Source organism: Syngnathoides biaculeatus, chromosome 23 (genome assembly GCF_019802595.1).
Source record: "Syngnathoides biaculeatus isolate LvHL_M chromosome 23, ASM1980259v1, whole genome shotgun sequence".
Lineage (NCBI taxonomy): Eukaryota > Metazoa > Chordata > Actinopteri > Syngnathiformes > Syngnathidae > Syngnathoides > Syngnathoides biaculeatus.
The window spans coordinates 14,876,295-14,895,087 of record NC_084662.1 but is presented as its reverse complement, the minus strand read 5'-3'; the positions used below and the strand labels follow the sequence as shown (position 1 = coordinate 14,895,087).

The window sequence follows — 18,793 nt, the reverse complement described above, 5'->3', positions numbered from 1 at the left end:
CACGACCCATCTTCAATGCTCTGACTGAGGAAAAGAGGTCGTGGAGGTGGACTTTTAAAGGCGGACTAACAGGTCTTTAAGGGTCAGAATTCTAGCTGATAGACAGGTGTTCAAATACTTATTTGCAGCTGTATCACACAAATAAATTGTGATTTCTGGATTTTTCTTTTTAGATGATCTCGCTGACAGTGGACATCCACCTATGATGAAAATTTCAGACCCCTCCATGATTTACAAGTGGGAGAAGTTGCAATATAACACGGTGTTCAAATACTTATTTTCTTCACTGTAATTAACACATAGCAATAAGAAGACAAAACAATGACTGTCGTCAGGGTTGGCATAACTACAAACAAGTAATAACTAGGAAAATACATTAAAAGAAAACAATACTAATGATGAGTACAATCTCACAAGTATACGGCAATTATAAATCAAATATAAAACACGACTGATGTAACTGTAGTCTCAACAGAAGATCACTGCGTTGAGACATTTATAGATATGGATACATAGAATGCAATTACTGTAGTGATGGTCTCCACATTTGAACTGCACAAAACACCAACCAATGTACCATGCATGCTATACTCATCTACACTAGTTTTGTCACATTGTACAGAGTATGGGGTCATTCGCCTTTTCTTCTGTAGCTGGGGATCCACCCCAAACAACCTTGAAAATCCTGTTACAGAACCTGGGTTTTTCCCTGCAGTGGTTGCCATGACAACGGTGCAATTTATTTGTGGCTCCTTTCAAATAGTGTGTGAGATCAGAGATCCCGAGCATTATGTAAGACGGAGTACACTGGGGTTTCCTGCTGCAGAGCAGAGAAGTAATTAATGAGCTCGGCGGTACAGGTAACGTGGTGGGGAAGTTGAAAATAGCTCATTTGCCTTTTGCTACCCACATTGCAACCACTCAATCGTGATTTTCGCCTGAATTTCCTCCTCTTATACCTTCATGCATGGCTGTACAATGAAATGCGTGAAATGTTACAGGAAGTGCTATTATTTTACTATTATTTGTTGCTTACTCAGGATTATACAGTTCACGCATATTGTCTCTGAGATTGTAGGATAAAAGAAGTGAATAATATGCAATACATCTACCTTAAAATATTCAAATCATTTGGATTTGCTTTCATGGCGTAATGAGTTTTGGTAGTGTTATGGATTTATATACATTGGCTTGACTACTTTGGCGTCGGAGCATGTCGTTGTTGCTTCCATTTCCTTCAATCTTGAGGTGAATTTAGTGCGACTGTAGATATTCAACAGACATTTGGTACAAAGAGAATTGTTAACGAAATTATAAGGTGCAACATAACTTAGGTCGTCGGTCTGGAAGAAGTGTTTCTACACTTGGCACAAACATACCAATTTGTGCCAAAAACATCTCCAATTTAGGGGAATTTGGAAGGATTTCTCTGGACTAAATGCAAGTAGAATTTTTAGAGAACTTCTATGTTTCCTTCCTCATATGCCTTTCTCTTTCTTTCTTCCCTTTTCTTTGAGACAGACCAGAACTTTCCACCTTGGTCCCAGTCTCAAAAGTTAAATGAAGCCAGACACGTCCCTCCGGCCAGGAACATGAAGGGCTTATCGGGGAGCCGCTCCCAACACCAGATCCCTCTACCCCATGGGCTTAACTACGACCCCCACGTGCATGACCTCCACACACACCATGGCTCGGACTCCCGCCACACCTCCTACCTGCTCAGCCCAACAGAGAGCTGTCCTATGGACTTCCAACATCGCTACTCACCACGGAGCTCCATCCACTCCGACTGTATGATGATGTCCCCGGTCGTGATGCCTCCTGTTGCTGTGTCTGACCACATCTCCAGCAGCACGTTCCCCCGGATGCACTACAGCTCTCAATATTATGATTCAGCCACACGGGATGACTGTGTCGCTATCACTGCCTCTGCCACCTCGCCAGCAGTTGCTGCTGCCGCAGCTGCTGCTGCTGCCTCCTCGCACCATACCGGCACCAAGAGCAATCGCCTTCCCGCCAACCTTTTGGATCAATTTGAGAAGCAAATGCCACTACACAGGGACGGCTTCCACACCTTACAGTATCAACGCACATCCACCACCGCCGAACAACGCAGCGAGAGTCCCGGCCGTATCAGACACCTTGTTCATTCTGTCCAAAAGCTTTTCACCAAGTCCCACTCCCTGGAGGGATCGTCAAAGATGAACGGCACAAAAGGTGACATTGTCGGAGGTGGAGGATCGGGGAGTTACTATCATTATGGGCATCAGCCCAACAAACATGGTAGCAAGAGGAGCAAGAGCAAAGAACGCAAACACCGATCCGGCGGCTGGTGGAGCTCCGACGACAATCTGGATAGCGACAGCACCTACCGCACTCCCAGTGTTATGTCACGACACCACGGGGAACATATCGCCCATTGTTACCCAGATTCCATACACGGACACCACTTTGGAGATCTGTCACTCAAAGCCTCGAAAAGTAACAACGACGTCAAGTGCATAGCCTGCGACAGTATGGCAATGGCGCCCGAAGGCAAATTCATGAAGCGGAGCTCCTGGTCGACCCTGACAGTTAGCCAGGCGAAGGAGGCCTACAGAAAGTCATCACTAAACTTGGAAAAAACCATGATGCACACAGACCTTAAGCCTTCACGGACCTGTCACTATCTACAGGTTAGTGTTACTACATGATACAGAGAGGAAAAAATACTGAATTACAAGTGATGTGACATAAATTAAGGGACGTTAACCAAAACATAACAAAAGATAATGGCAATTTAAAAGGGACAATACACAAAAGTCCTGAAATTTACTCATTTGTCTATGACTCAAATCAATATCCACCAACCCTAGAAAATAGCTTCTTTGAATAAAAAAAAAACCGAGAGATGTATTGATTCGTGGTAAAGCAAAGAAGCATTTTGGATTCCCAATGCTACTCGCCAGTCAATTATTATACCCATGAGACCAAGATCCCGATGTATTTAACCAGGATTCCCTTTTGTGCGGACGCCGCTGGGGACCTTTTATAGCAAAACTGAATCAATCATTGTCAGTGATACCGAGAACAAAGACCGACTGCACTTCATCTTAACAATAAGGAAGACAGTTTGTACTATTCAGCCAGGGCTTTTTTTTTTTTTTTTTGCCAAAGGAGTGCTAAAATAGAAAGTAATGTCAGAGTCCATATTTTTTGCACGAAATATGTGTTCCCATCGCAGGCCTATAAAAACTGGAAAAAAAAGGTTCAGACTGCCTTTTTAGTGTTTACCTTTTAATTATTTACAAACAGTGTATAATCCTGCAAACAATGGCATCGTGGGATTTATTCACATAAAATGTGAACTACCACATAAATACCAAAACTTTTCAAAATGTAGCCTTAACAGCATTTTCCATTTTCTAGTGGGGTGGATCACCAGCAATTTTGTTGATACATCCTATTAGTTCACTCACAGTGCTGCAGGAAGTAAAATATTAGCCATAAACTAAGGGTTAAAGAAAAAAGACCAATTGACAAAATAAGGTGCACTCACTAATCGATTGTTCCTCTCTGGGATTAGAGAGCGAAGCATCTTAAGAGTTGCAAGCAGTAGATGTTGAAAGACTGTCAATACAGCATCTCTCTGACTCAGAGTTTAACAAATATGAAGTACCGGTGGATCTGCTGGCAGTGTCCATCTCGCTGGTCACGCTTATCCTGCTCACTTGAGAATTAGAGTGGTACCTCTACTACTACAAAATTAATCTGTTCCTTATCAAGTCATATCATAACAGGGAATTTTTTTAAGTAGAAGCGCATTTTACATGTAAATAGGCTAATCCATTTTAAGCCCCCCGACCACGCACAAAAAATAAGCATTCTTCTTCTTTTCCTTTCACCTTGTCTTGATTAGGGCTCGCCACAGCGTGTCATCTTTTTCCATCTAGGCCTATCTCGTGCATCTTCCTCTCTAACACCCACCGTCCTCGTGTCTTCCCTCACCATGTCCATCAACCTTTTCTTTGGTCTTCCTCTCGCTCTTTTGCCTGACAGCTCCATCCTCAGCACCCTTCTACCAACATACTCACTCTCTTGCCTCTGGACATGTCCAAACCATCAAAGTCTGCTCTCTCGAACCTTGTCTCCAAAACATCCAACTTTGGCTATCCCTCTAATGAGCTCATTTCTAGTCCTATCCAACCTGTTCACACTGAGCGAGAAGCTCAGCATCTTCATTTCTGCCACCTCCAGTTCCGCTTCCTGTTGTTTGTTCAGTGCTACCATCTCTAATCAGTACATCATGGCCGGTCTCACCACTATTTTATAAACGTTGCCCTTCAATGTAGCGGAGACGCTTCTATCACATAAGACACCAGACATCTTCCAGCAGCTGTTCCAACATGCTTAGACCCGTTTCTTCACTTCCTTATGACACTCACCATTGCTCTGGATTGTTGACTTCAAGTATTTGAAGTCGTCCACCCTCGCCATCTCTTCTCCCTGGAGCTTCACTCTTCCCCCTCGGCCCCTCTCATTCATGCACATATATTCTGTTTTACTTTGGCTAATCTTCATTCCTCTCCTTTCCAGTGCTACCTCCATGTTTCAAATTGTTCCTCTGCCTTCTCCCTGCCAAAAATAAGCATTCAAAGTACATAATGTAAAGAATAATAAAAATTATGTTTATATACCTTTGGCGTTTAGCGACTATGCGAAGAGAAGGGTGGGTGACAAGCAAAAGGCATCATGGGGGATGGAGGAGGAGGCAAATGTTTGACAGCTGAGAGAAAACATACGTACGAATGCGCACAACTTGAATCCACTAAAGTTTCTTAGGGCCCATAGTGAAGAAAGATAAATGTATGTATGTATTTCTTTTGGCTTGTCCTGTTAAGTTGCAAAAAAACAAACAAAAAACTCCCGAAAAGTTGCACAGAGCAGCTCTATTGCCCCACACAAACTAAGATACAGGATGTTTACATTTGGTGTAATTTGGGGGCTGCAAATCCATTTTTCATTTTGTATCTTGAATTTCCTTCGTAACTAGAGACAATATTTTGTAACCTGAATTTTTCGTTACTAGAAGCGTGTGCAAGTAGAGGTACCACTAATCCTTTTAAATGCTGTTTTTCTTGATTACAGTTCTACTCCGAGAAGCCCACCTCCCTCTCTTTTATATATATATATATATATATATATATATCTATATATATATATATATATATATATATATATATCTATATATATCTCAAGAGGGCACTGTATACAAAAACAAGAAAATAAGTATTTTAATGCCATGTGTCGTGCTTACTTTTCTACCCGAGTGAAGCACGTTGTCAAGTGAAGTATCACATGACGAAAATAGGGGTAATCAGCCACTCATCTCAGTGCTAGAGCAAACAATCAGGTTTACTGAGTAAAGTGAATCACCAATAAGAGTATTATAGCCACAACGCTGTGTCTGAGGCGATTAAGTGTGTAGTGAATTAACTGGATATTTGTGCTTTGGAGTGGTGTTTGTCTTCACGGTTTATCAATACCGAACAACTTATAATCATAATCATTACAAATGGCCAGAAACAGGCATCAGCCCGTTAATTACATCAGCATTCATTACAGCACAGCTAAATGAAGGGCTGCCCCACAACCAAACGACATGATTGAACACGACTGAAATGCTGCACGGTGTGCGGGGTTTCTGCAATTAATTTTCATGACTTGCCGTAATATATGGAAGCTTTGGCGACCAGCAATACGTTTATGCTTGACAATCACGCTGTTTTGTGGTTCAATAATATATAAAATAATTTTTGTAATTAATGTAATGTAATTTTGTAATTTCACAATGTGCTGTACAATGTTTTCAAATTATTAAAACAATACAAAAATTGTATTTATACGATGACAATAATTATTTGTAAACAATACAAAAAATATTCATGCGATGAACATAAGTATGTTTGTCCATAAACTACATGTTCAGTAGCTCGGGGAAAAAAAAGTAAACTACTCGGGAAAATTTATTTTCATGATCATAATCAAATATATTGATTAGTGCGACTTCCAACTTGTATAAGATACTCTTGTCAAGGCTCATTTATTTTAGTTGTAATACTAATCAGTTGGCGGAGCATTTAATTTTACCGTAATTTCCGGCCTACAGAGCGCACTTGGTTATAAGCCTCACCCAGTATATTTATAAAGGAAATACCATTTGGTACATACATAGGCCGCAGCCGTGTAAAAGCCGCAATTTCGGCCTACAGAGCGCACTTGGTTATAAGCCTCACCCAGTATATTTATAAAGGAAATACCATTTGGTACACACATAGGCCGGAGCCGTGTAAAAGCCGCAAGTGCCCACATTGAAACCCACAGCACAGCACTAACAGGGCCAGTTAAAAAAATAAACATATCTAAATCACTGAGACACGACAGTAGCAGAGCAGCAACAGGCGAGTGTGATGCTAACACTAGGACGGCGCTAACAGGGCCGGTTAAAAAAAAACAACAAAAAAAAACCATACTGGTAAAAGTCACTTCCTCGGCACATATTTTCCACTCGTCTCACTCTTACCTTTTCCACTCGAGTGGCCCCTTGTGGCCGTTAGAAAAGTGCACAAATTAGCCGCATCACCGCATAAGCTGCAGGGTTAAAAGCGTGTGAAAAAAGTCACAGTTTTTAGGCCAAAAATTACGGTAAATACTGTAGTTTTGAATAACTGTTATCACCATTGTGTTTATCTCTTTCTCTCACAATTATATTTACCACTTAAACATTATGAAATGTTTAAGAAAGAAACAGTTGAGTAACATGCAAATGAATTTACTGGAGCATAATTTCTTGGGGCTGAAAAAAAGACAACCTTCTGTTTTGTGCTCGCAATGCAATTTAAAGTACTGCAAAGTGTGTTATTACGTTTACAGTTTCCCATGGGGTGTGCACAGAGAAGCTATTGTGTCTCAGTTAAATGTTCCTTTACGGCCAAAGAAGCAAGAGCTTATGCAACTTGTGTCTGGAACAGCCTTCACACTCATTTAGCTAATTGGGTTGCATAGTACTTGCAAATGTTGCTAGTTTGCCAAGTCTGACACGTGGTCTCAATACGGGGGACTTGCATCTGTGCTTCATTGTTGTTTCATGCAATAATAAACCGGCTAAAACCTGATTCAGAGAGGCTCATCCTTGCCCACCAGGTACCTCAAGACGAGTGGGGTGGCTACCCCGGCGAGAAGGACGACGAGATCCCGTGTCGGCGGATGAGGAGCAGTAGCTACGTCAAAGCTATGGGAGAGGTGGATGATGATAGCGGTGATTCCGAAAGCCCCAAGACCTCCCCGCAGAAAACCATTCGGCCAGATGCTCTTGTCCTTAAGTCAGCCATGCACAGACCGCATTTTGACTCCCAAAGGTAGGTCTGGTCCACTATGGTAGATTTTATCGCGACCATTTGTTACTTCTGTGTTCTATGGGTATTTGTCAAATACTTCAAGGCGTTCCCTAAAAAGTTTATGTTTTAATAATAGCAGACACCAAAGTAACGAAGTCTAAAAAATAGTTTCAGTCAGAAAAGTTTTGGTCTATGTTGGAGTGGTATGACCAACTTCACTGATTGCTAAAAATGGAAAAATGAGAATAATTGGGCCTTAATTACCGATCATTACCTATCTATCATTTTAAGACAAGATAACCTGATTGATGAATTAGAAAAATGTTAGTGTCCAAACGTTTTACCAACAAATCCATCATCAGGTGTCAAACATAAGGCCCGGGTGCCATATCCAGCCCTTCTTCTTCTGCTTCTTTTCCTTTTGGCTTGCCCCGTTAGGGGTCGGCTAGCGTTAGCTCGTCGCTATCCTTAGCTGGTCGTTGGTTATTTAATTTCACTCTCAATGAGTGATAAGTGTTACCGGCCTCAGAAATGGGCAAAGCCGCTCCCTGGTTGCAAGATTAGAGGATAGTAGGGGTGAGGATTTGGTGTCATATCCAGCCCACCGCCTCATTTTATGCGGCCCACGAAAGCAAATCAACAACATTTAATATTGTCTTCATGTAGAAATTTCAAGCATTTTTTTTAAATTACCAAACCACTTTTTAAAATAAATTGACTATTGTACTTGAGTAAAATGTTTTCCTTGACTTTGGATATGTGATAATATGACAAGGCAATTATACAACTACAGCATATAGTTTAAAAGTTTAAACATCAATGTGTCCCAAGACAAGAATGAGTTTGACACACCCATATACTCCCAAATGAATCCTTCGTTGACCGTTTTGGGCATTAATTTTAATACAGCGAAGATGCTCTTTTTTTACTACTTTAGCTACAGAGAGATTTATTGTTTACCGTAAAGCCATACAATTGTGTAGAATGACATCCCACCCATCGTTAATACTCGGTATGTTTTTATTGAGCGTGTTGCTCTCCGTGGCCGTTTTCAGACACTGTAAAACAAAGCCAAAATGCAAGAAGGCAGGGAGGCGTCATGCGTCTGCCATCTTTTAGCCACTCACTTCTATTTTCGTTGCTGTCACAGCAGGGCTCTGATTAATCTTACTTTAGGCCCAACATACCTCTTTTGTAGCATTTGGGGGCAATCTTGGCATCCCATATGGTTTAGGGTAGGATTAGCATATACTGTAATCTACACTCAGAGGCCAAGACACTGGATGGATAAACCTGCGCTATAGAAGATTCCATCTGAACTAGGCAACGAGACAACAGTACATTCTAGATTGTTGGAAAGTCACAGTGGAATTGCATGGAAACTGATCACAAGCTACTAGCATGACTGTGAACTACATAAACCACTCTCTGCGCATTAGTGTCAATCGAAACTGAGGAATGTATTATTTTTTGTCCTCTCTTTAACATTTTTTTAACGTGGATACCAGATTTGGTTGAGTCAAGATTTTATAGAGCAATACATTCAGCAAAGGCTTATTGAACAGATGATGTCAGTCAATAGTTAGTACAGTATAATCCATCTAAGAGTCCATATTTTACTTCTCATCTGTCCCTTCCCCTCGGCCCTATTCAGCCCGGGCTACCGCTTGCAAACCATGAGAGATATGCGGGCTCACCCGAGTGTCACGCTAGACCCTGCCACCACTTTTCATCCGCCGCCCTTCCGCTCTCGCAACCAGAGCTACATGCGTGCTGTCAGCACCCTCAGCCAGGCTAGCTGCGTCAGCCAGGTGAGTGGCAAGCATGCATGTCGACCGGTAGTAACACAGCTACAAAAATACATTTATTTATCGTTACAGCTTGTTGGATTAGAGGTGTGTACAGAAATAAAGCACGAGATTGAGCCAGTCATGTTAGAGGTTAACAGCTAATTGTGTTTGGAGACTGGAATCAAAAAGCATGTCATTTTTTTGTTTTCTTTACATTTCAGACCTAAAATAGAAATATAATACTTTTCTTTCTGTGAATTTCACAAATGTATACTCGCACGCAAACCTTGAATGTTCATTTTACACTTAACCTGCTAAGTCTTTACATCAGAGTGCAAATCTGCTTGTCTTGAAGAGGCCGCCGATACTCATTCACCTGTCGTCATGGCCCGCCAATGACTTAGTTTACTAACATGCGAAACAGCGGACGGCTACTTTCGTCACCAGATTAGCGGCTAGGCACAGGGGCTGTGAGACAAAGCATCATAATTAACCACACATCATTTCCAGGTATTTACCTTTTCATACGCTGCGATCAGTTGCGTGAGTCTGTTCTGGATCTTCTACGGACCCCGGTGGTTGCTACAGTAAAATGATTTGTGACGCAAGTCCATTTATGGAGAACAAGTAAGAAAAGGAAATGTGTTTTTGTCCAAAACAAAAAAAAAAGATGCATACAATCAGTTTGCGTCTTTAAATTATTAAAGAGGAATATGTGTGAAAGAATGACATTGAACAGACTGTTATAGACAGACAATGCGCTGTCAGTCAGTCAATTGTTTAAATGCATTATTATCATCACCATCATCAGCTTAGGGCACTTTTGCAAAAGCTAATACACCAATTGGAGACTTCATTTTTTCATTTGTAAAAATGTGTATTAAATACTACTGTACCTACTACAGAAAAGGAAAATGAATGTCCTGAATGTTCTGATCTCTCATCTGTTTTATTTGATTTTGACATTCGCGGAGTTTTAAGTTGGTTGGGAATTGTCAGTAGCATGTCCTTATGCTAACACTCCTTCATATTTGCTGTGCAAAGGGGAAGAATCAAAGTGAGAAAGAGAAAGGAAGAGGAAAAATTAAGGACTGCTATTCCTGTTTTTGTCTCTCAGGTGAGTGAGACTGAGATCAATGGCCAGTTTGAGTCAGTTTGCGAGTCCGTTTTTAGTGAAGTAGAATCCCAGGCTATGGAGGCCTTGGACCTGCCGGGTTCGTTCCGCACTCGAAGCCACAGTTACCTCCGTGCAATTCAGGCTGGTTATTCCCAAGATGACGACTGCTTACCTTCAATGACATCCTCCACTGTCACTTCAACTCTCAGATCCACAACAGGTAAAACAATAACCCGACTAAATCAGAGAGGGGCCTAGACCACATATCTTCATGCATCCTATACATTAGCACAAACTTGACATACCTACATATGTACAGTGGGGAACCCTTGAATTTCTGAGATGCCAAGCTGAGTTTCTTTGGAAGTTTTTTTTTTTTTTCATTGCCTTGACTGTTTAGATGGATCCGCTTGAGTGTCAGTTTGCACGCTCCATGCATCACTTAGGTTGGTTACATGTGCTGTTGCAAAAGCTGTAGACAGGCAAACGGGCGGGCGGGTCGCATACACTCAGCACATAACCACAACACGGCATGTCTACAAGGAAAAAGGCCCTGCGCATGAGAAAGTGTGGTGTTCTATGTATACACTCTATGTTGTCAGTCTTAGGGAGGGCTGAGGAAGGCCACGGCCTCGACCTGCTCTGATGCACCTGCACTTTCATTTTGCACAATTGTAATTGACAAGGTCTCAAAACTAGCGATATATGATATCATTCAGGTAAGTCAACACATATGCTGGTTGCACAAATGAACCAACAAGTCTCGGTAGACCTGTTGATTTGCCTTTGGCTATTTGAGATATTGCGGTATTGTGTTGCATGAAATGTCTGAAGAGCACTGTCAGGCCAACATATATCCATGTCTATCATAGTACCGTTGGCTAATCTTAATTGATTTGAGGGAACCACACAACTGAGCAAAGTCAACGCTGTAAATTTGTTCTCTAGTTCCAGGATGAGTTAATTGTTGTTCTGCTCCTTAAGTGCGATTTCAGCGCTTTATGTAACACTCTATTTGCAATATCAATCTAAAAGTTAGGCTTCATTGTGCAAGCAGAGCTATTTCAGCAGCTCCCTCACTCAGTACATTTGGTGTTTGCTCTAAAGAGTAAAGCTATGAACCCTATTGAAACATTTTTGTTTAAAAATGTGCACTTATGCTGACGATACAGTACTTTTTGTACATTGTTTGTTTTTTTAACGGATGCTGTGGGCATTCGTTTTCTTGTTCAATTTGGATTTTTGTATTTTGGCCGCCAAATTCGATTTGGTTCCCACCTATGATTTCTTCTGTGACAGAAGCACTGAGGATGAATGAGTGCTCTCCAATCCCACCGTCTTATTTGCTGAACTTGACACAGGCCAAATAAGCCATTTTTGAGGATTCAGTCGCATATTTACAGCTAACATTTTGCCAACGCAGCGGAAGGCCTCCATGGGTGGTGATTAGCTAGCCCCTACTCAAGCTTATCTCTCCAACGGTGCACTATTTACACTCTTCCAAGGCAATAGTGGTCTAGAATTTAACGTTACCTGCATTGGCTGGGACAAAGATTGATTCTTCAATCAAGTTTTTCTTGGTAGCGCACATCCCTAGTTTATGCCTGAACTGTACGAACGTAAACCCACGTGAGGATAGTCGGAAGGGAAGCTATCCGGTGTGGTGCTCAGTAGGGCAGATCAGCAGCAAATCCCTCTCCATTTGACCATCCAACTCTTGAAGGATAACCAAGGGGAAAGATCAACTGGAGGCATCAGTGATGATTGTTGCAGGTATTTTAATACTGAAGCATACATATATCTATGTATATGTGTTTGCACTGCCTTCTCAGTGAATAAAATAGCTATTAACTTATACAGCTTCTATAAAGAATTGGTAGAATAACTCTTGTGTCGAGCAAACAACTCACAAAAATGCAGTTTCAGTTTTGGTGCAGGATCAATGACAGGAGCAAATCAAATGCTGAATTTTGTGAGTTGTCTGCGACACCGGTATATCAAGCGTACGTAGACAAGTCGAAATGTAAATATTTGAAAGGTGTATACTTCCCAAACTTCCAAATGTTTTCTTTTTTTACTTTGCAATCATAAAATCCACCACTGTCTTAGATGTCTCATATGTGAACGCAAAGTATCCCCTTTGGCATCGAGTCTGTCAGCTGTCTTTGACTGTGGGATTGCAGCTCTCCCTTGTGCAGCCATCAAGTTGGGGGAGGAGGGGGGCGGGGGCAAATTATTCACCTTGGACCTAATATTTTCAATAGGGTTCATAACTGCCTCTTGGTCCAGTGGTTCGTGGCTCTTCCACTCTTTTCTCAATCTTTTCGTTTGCACAAAACGGCACAAAATCCAAGTCGCTCAAAAACATTTTTGATGAGTCAATTTTCAAATACTCAAATGTTGAGTTGATGATGATTGATGTGTTTGGTTCCAGTCCTTTCTGTGCTGAGCACAGTGCAGTGAAGAGATGGGGGGGGGGCTTGTTATTCTTTGACATGACTGAGAAGGCAGTGTAAAACATTTTGACAAGCCAACAGTATGTGAGTTCTACGACACAATAGTCCTGGTTGATTTAAGACATTTTACACAGTGCAAAAAAACAACCCCAAAAAAATAAAGCTAATTGCATCCAAACATTGATTTGCATCACCAAATTAGATGTATTCATAGCAATCCTATATTCTGAATCATGGCTGAAAAAAAAGAACAACGGGGTCACACTGTGCATGTCTGGAATTGTTAACTAACTCACGTATTGTAAGTTTGCCATAGATATGTGCAATTGATGCTCTAGTTCAGAACCTCAATCAAATCACTCTCCAGCTGTTCCTTTCACCTCGCATTTTCCTGTTTGCATATTCAAATCTTTCTTCCAGAGGGATATGATGTTGTGGATGCGACCTCATTTCTAAATGACGACATGATAGAGGACGATGACGGTGCCAGCTCCTCTGCCTATGCAGAGCTAGAGAGGCTAGAAAGGGAGACGGTGGCTGCCCGCAGTCAGCACAGCACTAGCTCCACCGTAACGGCCATCTCGGTGCCCCCGGCAACACCGCCATCGTACAGAGTCCCCAGTGCCTCACCCATGGCCGCCACTGAGCCACCGGTCCCTCAAGCCATCCAGGCTTTCAAGGAGTCTGCAAACATGGTCGCTGCGTTTAACATGCAGTGGAAGGATGAAATCTCAGCTATGCGCTACGAGTTGGCAGAGCTACGGCGAGACGTCTGCGGGGAGCTGAAGACTTTCAACAGCAATTTCTTCAACTTCACTCAATGCTACAACATGTGGACATTGTGTCGGGAGCCGTGCAGCGACAGCACCACACAAACGCAAGACCGAGTGTCCATTGGAATCCAAGCAGGATCCAGCTGGTCCATCCGGCAGCATACGCAAGACAAGTCGGTCATGTGTCAACCTGAGCCGGCGCCGTTTAGCATCATGGATTTAATGAACCCACCCCGAATTGAGATCATAGAGGGAACCCCTGAGAGCACACCGGAGGGTTCTGGCAGTCCCGCAAGCCCGCTTCCAATCGAAGACTTCCCATGGGAGATCAACAAAAAGCAAAGGGTCCCCAAGCCGCAAGAAATATGTGGCCACAATGGGGGTCACAGAAGTGCCAGTCTTGAACTGTGGTGCAGGAAGTACACCAGTGGGCCCATGTCATATATGTCTATGTCATTCTAAATCACTTCCATCTGTCATTCTATCGGACGAGATGAGCAAACCATGGCAAAACTTGATAGATCCTGAAAAAAAAAATATGATTGTTGTTAGTCCCTTTATCCTCTGCAGACAGTCTGTTATCTGTCAAAAAGCTTATGAAGTTCTTTTAAAAGCCTCCGAGAGCCCAGTTTTAACCTTCAGATTGAGGTGACATGTGAATGTGAGCGAGATGGTAGCTGATTTCTGGATCAACAAGTGCCAACAAGAGAAACATTGTCTTTCCTTACTTGTCCTAAACGGGAAAAAAAAAATCCAACTCGAGCAAAATTTGAGGGTCAGTCGGACAAATTGGTTTGTCTCTGCACATTCATCTTAACTCATGTTCGTTTCATTTTCTCCATGTAGAAAGACTATCTTCACAACCTGTGTATGCTGTGAATAACTGTATAAACCCTAAAAATAGTTTTCTAATCAATGCATCAAAATTAATAATCATAGGTGCATTTCAATGGAGTTAACTTTCTAGCTATTCCAATCAAAAGTGTTCGGTCAAAACAGCCTTTGGTCCATTTATTTTTTTAAGCCAATGTTGAGTATTTCCAACACTAAATAAAGTTTATGTGGCCTAACCACCAAAAGTAGAAACTGTTATCATTGAATAAAGGGAAAAAGGACAATCTGGTTAAAGACTACAACAAAACTATGAAAGGGTTAATTAACAATGTAGCTTGGGGTTATGAACCTTAAAATGATTGACAGACTGAGCAGTTACACATTTAAATGAGGAAGGGGGCTTCAAAATGATCCAGTGCAAACGGTAATGGCTTCAAAAGCTCCGTTTATGTTCTAGTCATGTTTGTATATAAATGTACAATTTGTGTATACATACATGTATAGTATATACATATATATATTAAAATATTTACTGTACTGGTTGCAGTTCTAAACATACTGTGGTGGATGAGCAATGAGATTGGTTAGCAAATAGTCAATTTGGTTGGAAACCAAACACAGCACCTTTTTCCATGTCCTTGAGGCCAATGATTTTTGTCCATCACTTGGTTGGTAGCAGTGGTCGCTGAACGTTTGGTGCCTCAACAATCTTTGGTTGTACAGTATCATTTTAGTGCAGGAGTCTACAAATTTCCAGTTGGAGGTGGTGAAAGGTTGACCTAAATTTCAACTCTTGCTGCTAAAAGATCAGCCCCAAATGTAGACAATCAGAGCCGCCGAGGGGCTCTACCTCGCCGACTAGTCCCCAGAGGTGCAGTATGGTACCGGTGAATGTACTAACACCGCCTCACTAGTGATGGCCGAGCTGGTCTTGTGACTAATCTTAACGGGTAGGAACCACTATTGAGGTTGTCAGTCACGACCTTGCTTATGAAACAATAGTAACCCATTTGCCGCTATAATTCACGCTCGCCATTCATCCGCTCCGTTATTCCCTTCTCCCAACATGGCGTACCAAAGTTGCGGCCCGAAGAACTGAGGCTGACAGAAAGCATCTTCATGTTTTTAAGAAGCGTTATGTATCACAGCCCTGACTTAAATGTGAACTTGTCAATGGGACTACGTACTGTGCTGAGAGTAGAGCTTATTCCCCATTTCCGCACATCTGTATTTTCATGCAAGCGCAAGGCGGGTGGCGCATGTTTGCCACATCGTTTGCGCGTAGCTCGGCGTGTCAACGCAGCGTGGGGGTGGCCTTGAAGATGTGCTTTGTGGAATGAGATTGGGATGTTTATCGTAACTAATGTTTTCTCTGGCCACGTCTAAGTTTCTGGGGAGGTGATCTAATGGTGAATTTCAACTATTTCAACTGTGGGCATCCAACACTCTTAGTCACTATATTTTTAATATTCCAGTCCTCTTTCGCATATATAGACGTTTCCACGCAAGACTATTGAGCTGCTTTGACATCAGTGCAGAAGTAAATGTCCTGGGTTACACTGTTCCTTACAGTTCCCGGATGACTGCCAAAGCTCATGTGAAACTGAATTTGTCAAACTAAATCTGAAATGATCCAACTAAAATGTGAAAATATACAATATGAATTTTAATTGAAGATTAAAAAAGAGGCAGCATGGTGGGGGAGCTGGAAAGCCCCGATTTCAAAGTATACTTTTCAGATTACATTTTTAAATGCAGTGTTTCCAATTCAACATTACTTTTTAAAATTTTGTTTATGAAAAATCTGTTTTTGGATTCAACAATCTAAATTCAAATTATGTTTTTCAAATTTAGTTTTTGAATGGAATGGAATGGAATATATCATTCACATTCAGTTCCTGCTGGGACATGTTTCAACCCAAATATGCCGGTCAGAGAAAATACAAAAACCAGGCCGAGCCCACTAATTTAGAGAGTTGCTCCAAGCGTAGTGCTGGATTTATGCTAGTCATGAAAATAGAGCCCAGAGACTTCTACTTCTTTGAACGTTTTCAATCTTACACCTGCATAATTTCACATTTGCCATTAGACCAAGTGCAATTATTATTATTGCCGTAATTCCCGGCCTACAGAGCGCACCAGGTTATAAGACTCACCCTGTAAATTTGTAAAAGAAATACCATTTGGTACATACATACATACATACATCGCAGCTGTGTAAAAGCCGCAAGTGGCCACATTGGCCTGTGTTCTCAACTTCTGATTCCGTGCTCGTTTCGTATCGAGCAGAATGAATTGTGTTATCATGGAGGTCCGTGTGAATGGAGCCCAACTTCTCGCAGGTGAAGTAGAAGGCTACTAACTAGCCAAGAGATAATCTACAGCACCTCTGCTGGTTACAGATAAGTACTGCACTCCAATCATTCCCCATCAATTTCAAATATTAAACATATTTCTTAATTATCTATTCAAAACGAATCAGTTATTATGCCCATCCCTAGGAGTTATACATTTTTCCACATAATTAGCTTTTTGGCATTGGATGGTATATTTTTCAGCTGAGGTTTGTGAAGAAAGATGGTTGATGGGTAAAGGTCCAAATTCATTGTTGTTCTATCCTACGTGCAATATTTAACATTTTGTTCTATATTTAAATGTCAACAAAAAGCAGGTTTTTCAGTATTTCAGTGAAGGCATATGACTGTGAAATATCTAGCTTATAAACATTTCTATGTATACATCCACAGTATATTATAATTCGAGGGAATTGCAATGGCATTTCTCAAAATTATTTTCTCCTTTGTTGGGGGGAATGCAAGGTGATTTTTAAGGTGCTGGCCAATCATGATGTCTCAAATCAGTATTCATTCATTCTATGCAAATTCTTGGTTTCTTGGTGTAATTTTTTTTTGATTCATCTAGATATTGAGTTGCTTGTGATGGAATGTTCTTTCGATGACGTTTTCTTTCCTAAATATGTTGTAATATGCCTAACTTAATTTCGACCACAATCAAAACTTTAGCTGGTGAATTTCTTTTGGCGTTGCAACAAAACAGTTTTGTTGTTAATATGAAATGCTGTGCAAAGTCCTATTTTTGTAAAACACAAACAAAAAAAAAAGAATGTCCAATTCAGTCAACCTATTTGAGTTATCGTGAGTTTCATTTTAATGTCATCATGTTTCCAGATGTATCCACCCCCCTTGATACAAGTACAGAAATGTAGCAAAGAAAATAAACACAGTGGTTAATAAATGATTTTAAAATAAACATGAAAAGGAGACATTTTCAAAAAGAGAAAAAAAAATGGACAATGGATTTTTTTTTCAAACGGAAAAAAAAACAATTGGCTGTTTCTTCATCCCAATATATTTGTTTGAAAATTCTGTGGATCTAATGAAACAACAACTGTGTGAAATGTATTTCATGTAGTTATTAGGACAACAGCTTTTGAATGGATCTTACTTGCACCTGGTAGGCTCCCATTTTTTTTTAAGCCCTTGGTTCTCTTTCACGGTTCATTTCTCTGCGAGGAAATGCGCTTCTCTGTTTTGCGTCAGCCACGATGCGATTTTCAGGGATCTCAGACTGCCGCATTCAGCGGGTCGGATTCTGTCCACGTTCTGAAAACATCCCTGTTGAATACGGTTCTTCAGCCTGCATTTGTTAGCTTGTGCTTATATTTTGTAAACGAACAAAACGTATGTAATACTTTGGCTTTCAAATTCTGTTTTGCTTACTGTGGTGTTTTTGTGAATTTTCAAACTTTTCTTGGCCTTATGTATTTTTCATAAATTGATATAAAAGACGGAATTAAAAATGCTCATGATCTTTATGTTGATGCATATTTAATGGGGGTCATAGCTTTACAAAGAGAGCGAACAAAAAAAGTTACACACACGCACACACACACACACACACAGTTGTTTACCCTAAAACACATCTAAAATATTTTATAGCACTTTCTAAGCTTTTTAGTTTTTCTTTATTATTCATTTATTTTTTTTTTAGGAATGCTGTCATTTTTTGGGTTGGTTATTATTTCCTTTTTCTTTTATTCCCCATTTCAGGCGCCCGTAGCTTAGCTGGGGGGCGTAGAGAGTACGGTAGGTCCGGTAGGGAACCGCTTTATTATTTCTTTCTTTTATATGTTCCATACGTTTTGTCTGACCCCATTGACATTTTTCACTTGGTAGAAATGAAAATGTTTTCATGCTCAGGCTAATGTATTTTGAACTGTCTTCATTTTTCCCCTCATACTGAAGTCAGTGGAAAGTTTGTGTACGAGTACTTGGTTAAGAGTTAAAAAAAAAAACAGTTGCCATCATGTTAGTCGTAGCTTACCATCATTTATTTATGTTGGCAACTATTTAAATCTATTTTATATGCTTCTGGAGGATAGAGCATGATTTTTATTCAGCAATCCCATACTTTAGTTTCCATCACT

General features: G+C 40.9%; 1 protein-coding gene and 1 long non-coding RNA gene across 2 annotated transcripts in view; one reads left to right on the top strand and one right to left on the bottom strand.

Moving 5' to 3' along the window:
• dlgap2b (discs, large (Drosophila) homolog-associated protein 2b) overlaps positions 1-14,734 on the top strand; it is a 49,472-nt gene extending 34,738 nt beyond the window's left edge. The window contains exons 2-6 of the mRNA XM_061812413.1: positions 1,522-2,675; positions 7,183-7,397; positions 9,031-9,187; positions 10,284-10,503; positions 13,160-14,734. Of these exons, the coding sequence (XP_061668397.1) occupies positions 1,593-2,675; positions 7,183-7,397; positions 9,031-9,187; positions 10,284-10,503; positions 13,160-13,974 (2,490 nt within the window). The 5' untranslated portion in view covers positions 1,522-1,592 and the 3' untranslated portion in view covers positions 13,975-14,734. The remainder of the gene's footprint in view (positions 1-1,521; positions 2,676-7,182; positions 7,398-9,030; positions 9,188-10,283; positions 10,504-13,159) is intronic.
• LOC133496616 (uncharacterized) overlaps positions 1-18,793 on the bottom strand; it is a 56,144-nt gene that overhangs the window by 34,474 nt on the left and 2,877 nt on the right. The window lies entirely within an intron of this gene.